The sequence below is a fragment of the Apteryx mantelli genome, chromosome 1 (genome assembly GCF_036417845.1).
Source record: "Apteryx mantelli isolate bAptMan1 chromosome 1, bAptMan1.hap1, whole genome shotgun sequence".
Classification (NCBI taxonomy): Eukaryota; Metazoa; Chordata; class Aves; order Apterygiformes; family Apterygidae; genus Apteryx; species Apteryx mantelli.
The window spans coordinates 107,447,345-107,459,679 of NC_089978.1; the positions used below are offsets into that span (position 1 = coordinate 107,447,345).

Sequence of the window (12,335 nt, forward strand, 5' to 3'; positions counted from 1 at the left end):
TCATCAAACAATGTACATTAAAATACATGGCTGGTCCTGGGAGAGGAAGATTAGGCCTATAAGCCACTCAAAAGGTCATTTCCATATATTGAATAAGGTCTTCTGTTAGACAAGGACTGCTTACCTTTCAGCTCCCCCCTCATAAACTGAACAGTATACATGTCCTTTAATTGTAAAACATTTCAGGAAGAAGTCTCCCTTACTAAATAATTCAGGGGAAAAAGTTTCTTGTAAACTGCCTCTCCTTTCTCATAATAAGCATCTGTAGTATGAAGTGAGGGTGGCACCCAATAGTCCATCATTAGGCCTATATAAGAGCCAGGCCTAGAGCGCAGCTCCCAGAGCGCAGCTAACAGAGGCAGCGAACAGACACAGCAGTTTGCGCAGCAGTTCGCGCAGAAGGGCGCACGAAGGGACCTTGGTTTCTGTTCCCTGTGGTGTACGTTTCCTTCAAGTATGGTGGTGACTCGCCGCACAGCGCGTTCCCCAGTGGCTGTTGGAGTTGCTGTGTCAGAGGCTGGGACCCAGACCGACCCTCTGACAGCAGATGCAGCTCTACAGGTCTCAGGCTGCAGGGAGTGCTTGGGGCCTCTCCGGGAGGCCTGGGCTGGCAGCCAGCTCTCCTGCAGGAGGTGTGCTGCTGTTGACGAGCTGTGTCGTCAGGTAAGGGAGTTATGGGAGGAGGTCAGTAGGCTGCGCAGCATCCGAGAAGATGGGCAAGAGATAGACAGGGTATTCTCGGAGACTGTGCAGCTTCGGGAGTCCCAACCCCTCACAGCAGTGGAGTTGCCAGAGGGCTCTGTGCCGTGTGAAACGGTACATCATAACACTGTAGAAGAAGGCTGGAAACTGGTCACTGCTCGTGGGAGGAGAAAGGCTCCTACTCCTCCTGAAGACTTGCAGCTGAAGAACAGGTTTAGTGCCCTCCAGGATGAGGAGGAGATGGGCATGGCTGCAAGGGAAGCAACTGGGACAACAGACCCTGTGCCTTGCCGGAACGCCCGGAAGAAGCGGCGGGTGATTGTTGTGGGGGACTCCCTGCTGCAGGGGACGGAGGCATCTATCTGCCAACCTGACCTCATGTCTAGAGAGGTTTGTGGCCTGCCAGGGGCTCGTGTGAGAGATGTCATGGAAAGATTGCCAAGGCTTGTCCACGCTTCGGACTATTACCCACTGCTGCTCTTCCATGTGGGCACTAATGACACCAAGGGCAAACTGGAGACCATCAAGCAGGATTTCAGAGCTCTGGGGATGGTGGTCAAGGGTCTGGGAGCCCAGGTCATCTTCTCCTCAATCCTGCCAGTGAGGGGGATGGATGAGAGGAGGAGGAGACGGACTTTCCAGGTTAACGACTGGCTGCGCCGCTGGTGTTGGCAACAGGGTTTTGGTTTCTACGACCATGGGACCCTGTTTGAAGATCGACAACTGCTGGGGAGAGATGGGATCCACCTCACGAGGCGGGGCACGCGGGTCTTTGCCAACAGGTTGGCCAACCTGGTAAGGAGGGCTTTAAACTAGGAAAGATGAGGGAAGGGGCGAGTTATAGTGCCAGGGTAGCTGGCAAAAGACAGCTCAAGTTGGGATGCCTCCAGCAGGTGAATACAGCTGGGGAAGCACGCATGGGATGTGGCTATGGAGGACCCTCTTTTACCCCTCCTGGGAAACCTGCATGCTCGATCACCTCTCTGAAATGCCTGTACACCAATGCACACAGCATGGGGAACAAACAGGAAGAACTAGAGATCTGTGTGCAGTCACAGGGCCATGATCTCATTGCCATTACAGAGACATGGTGGGATAGCTCGCATGACTGGAGTGCTGTCATGGATGGCTATGTGCTTTTTAGGAAAGACAGGCCAGGAAAGCGAGGTGGTGGAGTTGCTCTTTATGTGAGAGAGCAACTGGAATGTATTGAGCCGTGCCTAGGGGTGGATGAAGAGCGAGACGAGAGCTTATGGGTAAGGATTAAAGGGCAGGCTAGCATGGGTGACACTGTTGTGGGTGTTTACTACAGGCCACCTGATCAGGATGAGGAAGTCGATGAGGCCTTCTACAGACAGCTGGAAGTAGCCTCACGATCCCAGGCCCTGGTTCTCATGGGGGACTTCAACCACCCCGATATCTGCTGGAAAGACAACACAGCTAGGCACAAACAGTCCTGGAGGTTCCTGCAGAGCATTGGTGACAACTTCTTGACGCAGGTGGTGGAGGAGCCAGCAAGGAGAGGTGTGCTGCTGGACTTTGTACTAACAAACAAAGAAGGACTGGTGGAAGATGTGAAGGTCGGGGGCAGCCTTGGCTGCAGTGACCATGAGATGGTGGAGTTCAGGATCCTGTGAGGAGGAGGCAGGGCACTAAGCAGGATCGCAACCCTGGAGTTCAGGAGAGCAAACTTTGGCCTCTTCAGGGAGCTACTTGGAGGAATCCCATGGGTTAGGGCCCTAGAAGGAAGGGGGATCCAAGAGAGCTGGTTAATATTCAAGCATCGCTTCCTCCAGGCTCAAGAGCGGTGCATCCCTATGAGTAGGAAGTCAAGCAAAGGGGGCAGGAGACCTGCATGGATGAGCAAGGAGCTCCTGGCAAAACTCAACCAGAAGAAGGAAGTATACAGAAAGTGGAAAGGGGGACAGGCCACTTGGGAGGAATATAGGAACGTTGTCAGAGTATGCAGGGATGTGACGAGGAATCGAGGAATAAGGCCCATTTGGAATTAAATCTGGCAAGGGATATCAAGGACAAAAAGAAGGGCTTCTTCAGATACATCAGCAGCAAGAGGAAGACTAGGGAAAATGTGGGCCCTTTGCTGAATGGGGTGGGTGCCCTGGTGACGAAGGATGCAGAGAAGGCAGAGTTACTGAATGCCTTCTTTGCTTCAGTCTTTACTGCTCAGGCCAGCCCTCAGGAACCCCAGATCCTGGAGGCAAGAGAGAAAGTCTGCAGAAAGGGAAACTTTCCCTTGGTTAAGGAGGATTGGGTTAGAGATCATTTAGGCAAACTTGACACCCACAAATCCATGGGCCCCGCTGGGCTGTACCCACGAGTGCTGAGGGAGCTGGCGGATGTTATTGCTAGGCCACTCTCCGTCATCTTTGAAAGGTCATGGAGAACAGGAGAGGTGCCTGAAGACTGGAAGAAAGCCAGTGTCACCCCAGTCTTCAGAAAGGGCAAGAAGGAGGACCCAGGGAACTAGAGGCCAGTCAGCCTCACCTGCATCCCTGGAAAGGTGATGGAGCAGCTCATCCTGGAGGCCATCTCCAAGCATGTGGAGGGCAAGAAGGTGATCGGGAGTAGTCAGCATGGCTTCACCAAGGGGAAATCATGCTTAACCAATCTGATAGCCTTCTCTGATGGAATGACTGTCTGGGTAGATGAGGGGAGAGCAGTGGATGTTGTCTACCTTGACTTCAGCAAGGCTTTTGACACTGTCTCCCGTAACATCCTCATAGACAAGCTCAGGAAGTGTGGGCTAGCTGAGTGGACAGTGAGGTGGATTGAGAACTGGCTGAATGGCAGAGCTCAGAGGGTTGTGATCAGTGGCGCAGAGTCTAGTTGGAGGCCTGTAGCTAGCGGTGTCCCCCAGGGGTCAGTCCTGGGTCCAGTCTTGTTCAGCTTCTTCATCAATGACCTGGATGAAGGGACAGAGTGCACCCTCAGCAAGTTTGCTGACGATACAAAACTGGGAGGAGTGGCGGATACCCCAGAGGGCTGTGCTGCCATTCAGAGAGACCTGGACAGGCTGGAGAGGTGGGCGGAGAGGAACCTCATGAAGTTCAACAAAGGCAAGTGCAGGGTCCTGCACCTAGGGAGGAGTAACCCCATGCACCAGTACAGGGTGGGGGTTGACCTGCTGGAAAGCAGCTCTGCAGAGAAGGACCTGGGAGTGCTGGTGGACACCAAGTTAAGCATGAGGCAGCAATGTGCCCTTGTGGCCAAGAAGGCCAATGGTATCCTGGGGTGCATGAGGAAGAGTGCTGCCAGCTGGTCAGGGGAGGTGATTCTCCCCCTCTACTCAGCCCTGCTGAGGCCACATCTGGAGTACTGTGTCCAGTTCTGGGCTCCCCAGTACAAGAGGGATGTGGCACTACTGGAGCAAGTCCAGCGAAGGGCTACAAAGATGATTAGGGGACTGGAGCATCTCTCTTATGAGGAAAGGCTGAGAGAGCTGGGTCTGTTCAGCCTAGAGAAGAGAAGGCTGAGAGGAGATCTTATCAATGTGTACAAGTATCTGAAGGGAGGGTGTCGAGAGGATGGGACCAGACTCTTTTCAGTGGTGCCGAGCGACAGGACGCGAGGCAACGGGCACAAACTGAAACACAGACAATTCCATCTGAACATGAGGAAAAACTTCTTTGCTGTGAGGGTGACCGAGCACTGGACCAGGTTGCCCCGAGAGGTTGTGGAGTCTCCATCCTTGGAGATATTCAAAACCCGCCTGGATGCAATCCTGTGCAATGTGCTCTAGGTGACCATGCTTGAGCAGGGGGGTTGGACTAGATGATCTGCAGAGGTCCCTTCCAACCTCAGCGATTCTGTGATTTGCAGGGGTGACAGAAGGGCGTCAAAGGTCCTCTCTTCTTTGCCTCATCAGATAGGGTCACATCAGCAAGCCCATAGTAGCTGATGATGGTCATCTGCCACACTTCATGGGGAACCAGCATTGGCTGGCCATTCACCACAGCTTTGCACCATTGCTTACTACTAATTCCAGCATCCTAGAGGGGTCTTCATCTGATTTTTAGTGCCAGTGGCACTGTATTCCTTAGGTCCCACTGCCTCTGTTACGGTGTGTCTGAGGGCTCTCTCCTTCCCTAAAACTGTCTGTCGGCTTAGTAGCAGCATCCTCCTCAGTTACAATCTCTACCTCTGAGAGTAAAGAGAGAGTAAATCTCTCTTTGGAGATAGTTAGTTATGTTATTACCAGAAAAAGGATCAAGACTTGTGTGGGGACAAAAGCCCTTGACAAAAGTAGGTGTCTTATTGTCATGACTTTGACATTCTAACTTGGCAATTCTCAGTCAAGCACCACTGCTGCTATGATTGATGTAACCCATATGTCTGGCATAAATTCTTCCCTTTGCAGTTACGTGTCCATGCACCAGTATGTAAAATGGGAGTATGTTCCACTGGTTTCAGTATAATGAGATTTTTGCGCTTAGCATTTGGCTCACTAATGAATGATGCTTTCCTTACTTCCTCTTATTTTTTCCCTCTTGCTGCCCCTTACAGCCCAATCCCAAAAGGAGTCTGTCAGGCAGTAAGTCCTGAGTTCTGAAAAAGTGTGACTTTGAAATGGCTTGCTGCTTTAAATCTCAACCAGAAGTTGTCATTTTCCCTGCACGAAGCAGCCAAGCCTTGAAGTGCCATAAATCTGTGTGGCTTTGTTAGGTTTGTGCTTTCAATGAAGGAGAATAACTTTAATAGTGCGTACAGGACAAGTTCAGCCTTTTTCTACGTGAGCACATCTGCAGAATAATTTTTTGTTTTCCGTGCTGCTGTTTGGTTTCCCACAGAATGCTGAGGCATATTTGTTAATCGCTCATAATTTCTCTAAAGCTATGACCTTCTGAAAGAATAGTTTTCCTGGATGGTAGTGGGACAGCCCAAAGATAACTGTAGCAAAAAAAACACCCTGTATTTTTGATCGATTGACATGTATATGCTTTTAGCCATTGAAGTCATCCCAATTGCAAAAAACAGCATTCACAGCACAGCTTCTGCAATCTTTACATTGAATATTGTTTGTGAAAACAGCCATACCATTCTGTTTTTTCGCAAGACATTCACTCTCATTGCACCACAGCTGAACTCCTAATGCCAGAATTTACATCTTTCACAACTGTGTAGCCTGTCAGTTCATCAGCCTGCCTCCCCTGCCCGAAAAGGTTTAAAGAAATGATAACAGGCAGAGAGACCTGGTCTAGCCAAGTGTATCCTTATTGCATTGCCTACAATATTTGTTTTCATCATGTGGATTAGCAGAGTGTCTTTGCCTTTAAATTTTTCAAGGTTAGTTAGGCAGATAAAGATGGCAAAGAACTGTAGTTTTGAAAACCCACTGGCCACTCATTCACAGAGTGAAAAAGAGTATTAAGCAGATGTCAGAGGTGTGATTCGAAGGCACAGAAGGAGAGAAGAGAAAAGAAAATCAAAGTTCCTAATCTGGGCCAATGCTCAAGCTTTAGCACATCCTATTGTAGTTTATGACTTGAATTAATGCTGTAGTTTCTGGGTCTTCTGTAACATTCACATCTTGGCACCGGTGATATTTTAGTTCTCTAGAAAGATGTTGCCTGTGTATATGAGTTAGGTTTTCTAGGCCACCACAATCATTCACTTATGGCCTAAGTGCACAATTAAGAAATGAATACTTAATGTGCACTTAATATACTGTGGCGCTCTGAGCATTAGTAGTTTTTTTCCAAAATACATCATGGCACCCTAAATTGCATTGCCGTTTCATGTCTAGTACTTTTTTGTCAGAGAAGCAGTAAAATCTCCTGTGCAAAGTATTAAGAAAATAACTGCTGATGGGGTGACCTGTCAGTTCAGTGCACTGTGCATCATGTTCTCTTTTGTCACCTGCTTTGAGTCCAGAGGTGTCTTTTGGTGGCACATGCTCACCAGATGCCTTGGGCCACCACTGGTGCTTTCTAGTCTGTGCATCAAGGAGCCTGACTAGCGATGTCCAGCATGTGGGGCAACTGGGGAGCTTGAGACAGGAGCTGAGAGGTGGAGGCTCAAGTGCAGACATGAGACACAGCAGGCCTAGTCTGTCTTTGCTATTCATCCTGCTAAAATTTCAGTCATGCATCTAGACTGTGCTTTTCTAAAATCCCCTTTGATGAAGGTTTGTTTGAGACTTCCTATTTTAAATGGTGTAAAAGTGTGGGGTTTGGTGAGAAAGGAAGGAAAGGAAACGTGCATACTGATGAACTGCATCTGGGTTTCTACTGACTATTGCATTGTGTTAATCTTGCAAACAAACAAGTCACTTATTTGTATGCACTACATCCAGAGAAAGCAATTACTCTTGCACAAAAAGTGTTATCTGAGGAGATTGCTGTCTGGAAATGAAATCAAGAAAGTCCCTAAGTAAGACCCTGAGAGGGTTTCAGATGTCAGGTACAGAGTACATGTACACTGTGGCAAGTTAACAGTAACTCCTTCCCTTATTATTGAAATACTGCCCTGCCCTCTGTTACAGGAGAAAGTGGCCTTTTAGATTGCTGAAAGGAATGGTACTGAAAGTTTTCTTACACCCTTTTTCTGTCAGTGTTGTACTTGAAATATAAGTATGTTCAGTTCTTGAAGTGTTTGGCACCAATTCCTCAACAGACCAACACAAATTGCATATAATTCTTGCTCTGTTCTACTCAAAGGTCAGTGATGCAGTCCACATAAATCTAGAAATCTTTGTGATACCAAAAAAAATACCTTTTAGAATGAGCTGAAATTCACTTATTTTGACCAAGAGCATAAAACAAATTAGATTGAAACATTTTTCTTGTCCAAGATGAAAAGGGGTCTGCGTGTTCACCCACCAAGATTTCCACTTCCTTTGCTTGATGGTAGGGTTACAGCTGTGTTGCTTCACGGTGAGGCTGAGAGCGCTTGACGTGATGTTCAGACGAGGCAGTGCAGTCCTTGTTTAATTTAATAACAGGATTCTACCTTTGTTAAATGTCGTAACTGCTTTTTATATACATAAAGGGAGGAGAGGAATTTCAACTGATGGCTGTGTGAGCTGCAGTACTTGGCTGTTGCTAAGCCCTGAGACAAGGGAGGAGAATTCAAAAGTCACCCTCCTGTGTTGTTTGCCAGGTCATGAGAGAATGGGAAGAGGCAGAACGCCAAGCGAAGAACTTGCCAAAGGCTGATAAGAAAGCTGTTATCCAGGTAAGGGATTTTTACCAGCAGGGACTGCAATTAAAACACGATGGGTGCTAGTTGTGATATAATTTTAAAACATATTTATATGGGGAATTAATGTTATGTTCTGCTCTTACAGTTGCTATTTTTGCTTCCAGCTGTTAGTGGCTCCTGGGTATCTCTGTGTTTAAAAACCAGTCCCTGAAATGAAAATGCAGAACATCACTAGTTACTATGTAGAGAGGTAAAATTTTACTGTAATTTAGGTTTGCCTTCAGTGAGAACTGAAAACCCAAATCCTGTGGGCCCTTTCAAAATTTAAGCTGTAATAGACCAGTATAAGCTGCACAAGTACCTAAGTGCAACCAGAGATGTGAAAATGTGATTTGAGGAAGCAATAAACACCAGTTTTTATCTGAAAGAAACCTTCAGCCAAATGGGAGATGTTCCAAGTGGTAGGATTCAGCATCATGAGGAATTATACCAAGGCTTTGGAGCAATCCAAATTTAGTCCAAATTTGTCACCAAATTCATCTGAATGTGATCAATAGAAAGAATTGTCCTTATATACCATGGAAAAACAAGCCATTATGAAAAAAACAAAAATTGCTTTATCCAGAATTATACTATAATTCAAAAATTTTGGCCAGACGCTTCTTGAGACCTGTTGTGCCTGTGTTAGGTATTACTTAGTACTGCTGGAAACATTTCAGTGCAAAAATACAAAAAATACAAAAAAAAAAAAAAAGTGATATTCAGAACCAGACTGCATTGCATATTAAATACCAAAGCTTTGTTCTTTGTATGCTTTGCCTAGTGAATCTTTCCCTATATTGGAATGAATTTGGGCTTGTTTCTTCTTCCTGATGGCTAGTTTATATAGAATTTTTTCTGCCTTGTAGATTTGTTTGTGAAGTTACTTTGATACGTGAAAAGCCTTTATAATCACAGGGAGCAAATGTTTGCCAAACTCCGTCTGTTCCCAGGCAGAATTCTGTTGCACCAAATAGTCTTGGGTCAAATGAAGGATTCACTGGTGATTTTGCTGACCATTTTAGGAATATTTGATAGATTAATAAAATATGGCCAGGTGTTCAGGAATACAGGGCATCAGCAATTTGCATTGAAATCAATAAAAGATATGTTCAGCTCAGATTTTTGGAAGTCACGCTAGACTGACTAGGACAGAACATTTTGGTCATTTGCAGATGAAGTTTTTAATGTCTGCTGATCTCTGCTGATGTCTTCACTCTTTCTGTTATGATGGGTATTTTTCAGCATTTCCAGGAGAAAGTAGAATCACTGGAACAAGAAGCAGCGAATGAAAGACAACAACTGGTGGAGACTCACATGGCCAGGGTGGAAGCCATGCTGAATGACCGTCGCCGCATTGCTCTGGAGAACTATATCACAGCCCTGCAAACTGTCCCGCCGAGGGTAAGTGCAATATCACAAGCTCCATGAGCTGTGTCAAAATCACTTTAGTTATCCTGGGAAAAACAAATGTACATGCAGGTACAGTCCAGTTTTGACGCACTGAGTGGGTGTTCCCTGCGTGAGCTATTAACCAGTTTGAAAGTTAAAGTTTAGATTTCATATGTACATACTCACAGGCAAACACCTCCCATACATACATATAGATAGATGGATGGATATAGATATTTAGGCAAATAACATGAAAGTGATTTGATTGTCAAAAATTGTAGCTGTTCGCAGATACTACTGAAGGATGATGATACAGTCCGTTCAAGTGATGCACAGTAGGATACTTGATTATTTCTAGAGGAAGCTTGAGGATGGGGGTGATTGTGTTTTTCCATTTTGTTTGCTGAACTGTTAAAATATTGGATGAAGGATCTTGTCAGAATTGTTGGACAGCATGAAGTTACCACACTAGAAATTGAAAAATTTTTGCTTTGGAGTGATGTAAACACCAAATTCAATATGTGGATTTGAATGGAATTTTTAATGAATCCATATCTGTGATGTTTAGATTTAATTCCAGAACAGTTGATCTGTGACCTCCAGAAAAAGTGGGTCTACATGAACACTGTGGGACAATAGTCAAATATTTTATATTTCTCTGGTCTCTTGGATACTTTCTAGATGGAAAAACCATTAGGTCAGTGAAAGGCTTTTGGGTTAGCAGTGTAAGTTATAGCCATTAGATTCTGAATTTGGCTTCATGAGGAATTACCTGAATATGACTAACCTGGTAAAATTATATTTTTTAAGTGAATTTCCTTCTGTATACAAACCCACATATTCACTAGCATGGAAAAGTGATCATCATTTTTGTGCATACAGTAAATCTATCTCAAGCTCTTGTTTATTTGGCATACTTGAAATATGAATGAGTATCATCGCTCTGTAATCTTACAGTTAGGATTCTGATGGGCTAGAATCCAGTATGGGGTGTAGGGTAAGATGTTAAGTCTCTTTTACTTGGTTATGAGACAATAGTTTAAGGAAAGAGCATCTTTGGGGCAACTCTGTTACTAGAACATGCCTAACAGTTGCAGGGCAATAAATATTGCAAAGCTTTTTTAAAATAAATAATTATTTTATCTGAGTAATACAGTTTTAATAGCTATGTTTGTCATGAGGATGGTTGAATTAATGCTGAAATGTTTGAATATCAGAAAATGATCTATAAACTCTTATCAGATGTAATCCTTTTTTTTTTTTTTTTATCAGCAGCAAACATTTTCTGCATCATGTGGTGCAAAACTCTTATTTTTACTGCATGCCAAGTAAAAGAACAGTCTGGGGTTGTCTGCCTGTCCTATGGAAACTTTAGAGTAGTTGTATGAAGAGTTGATCTGTATTTTGCAACATAGTAATTTGAGGAAAATGCAGTGCTAGTCTGTTATAAATTGGTAGAGGATGTTGTTTGGACCCACACTGAGTGTGTCATGTTGTGTATTGTAACCTCTGACTGTTATAAGGGTAGTGAAGGGCTTGGACTCAAGGATCTCATTAGCAGCAGACACATTAGCAAATTATAGGCTGTATGCAGCTTCCTTACGATTGGAGTCTGCAGCTCATAACTGGAAGTGAGATGTGGTTAATGCATAGAATGGCTGCAGGTTCTGTTGGCTCTTTTACGATGCAGTTTTCAGTTATTCACCTAAGGTATAATTTCCTGTTTGGTTTAAGCCAATCATCTATTGCTGTAAAGGTGGTTCTCATGCAAAAGTAACCCTGTCTGGCAAGTATCCCCAAAATTATTTGATTTCAAGTTTTGTGGATCTGGCTGACAACTTGGTTCTGCAAATATTTGGGGATGTACAAGGGGAAGATGGGGACCAAACTCAACACGAGAAAAGGTCTCTAGAGCAGCCAAAATGTGAGACCCTACTCCTAGCATTAGGGAACTTTCATGTCCAACGAATGCAAATAGCATCTCCACTTCAAAAAAAAAAAAAAAAAAAAAAGCAGTGAATTTAGCTGCAGAACAGTAAGGAGCAAAATGTTAATGCAGACTTTGGGACCAGAAGAAAATGAATTTTGTTTGGGTTGTTTGTAGTCAGCTTCTGTGACATTTAAAGTAATAATAACTTTACCTTTTCAGTAGGAGAACCTGAAAGGCTGTGTCAATGAATGCATGAGTCCAGCAAGTTTTGAAGATACTGTTGAAAGACTGAGATATATCCTATATTCTGTCTCTACAAAAGCTGATATTTCTGAAAGGAGCAGGCAGCAAACATTTAGGTGACACCAGTTCAAGGTGTTACCGGACGGGGCATCATCACAATTGAGTTTAAACTATTGAGGGTGAACAGAAGCTCTTAAATGCTAAACAGTTCATTTGCCAGTCTTCTTAATGGTGCTGTCCTTGCCTCAGCTTTTTTTTGTTGTTGTTTCATGTTCTGTAGTTCCTGACAGTTCAGCTGTGTGCCTCTGAACTGTCAGTCAGATGTATGCCAAAGCACAGAAAAAGCTGATCTTGAATTCAGTAGGAGGATTGGTTTGGTATTTTTGTGGGACAGAGGGTGAAACCTGAGGAGTGATTGATGACAGCTAAGCAATCTAATGAATGAATCCAGTCCTGTGACTGCTGTGGACGATATTGAGCCAGATATTGGAATACCCTCTGCGTTCAAACTTTGGCTACCTAGCCAAAGAGAAAATGGGATTAATGGAAGATTCAGCTCTGTTACCCTAGCTATTTTCTTTCAGACAGAGAGAGGGATCTTAGGGACTGTGTCCCTAGTAAAATGAAAGAACATTTACTGCGATTGTCTTGTCATTCTGACAGTAAGTCATAACTATTCTGGTGACTTGTTAAGTAATCTTAAAAAGGGGGAGGTTTTCCTGGAGTTACGCAACAATGTTTTTGAAGAGTCACTTTCTACTGCCTGCTTCAGATTACATGCTTTGTTCTTAGTATGCTTACTACAGAAGTAGATTCTGGATTTTTAAAGTGGTGGAAACTGTTTCTCTATATGAAGTTATAAGGAAAG

General features: G+C 44.5%; 1 protein-coding gene across 2 annotated transcripts in view; it reads left to right on the forward strand.

Moving 5' to 3' along the window:
- The window catches only part of APP (amyloid beta precursor protein), a 236,454-nt gene that overhangs the window by 163,435 nt on the left and 60,684 nt on the right, over positions 1-12,335 (forward strand). For both annotated transcript variants that reach the window (XM_067299530.1, XM_067299536.1), the window contains 2 exons: positions 7,822-7,896; positions 9,148-9,306. In XM_067299530.1, the coding sequence (XP_067155631.1) occupies positions 7,822-7,896; positions 9,148-9,306 (234 nt within the window). The remainder of the gene's footprint in view (positions 1-7,821; positions 7,897-9,147; positions 9,307-12,335) is intronic.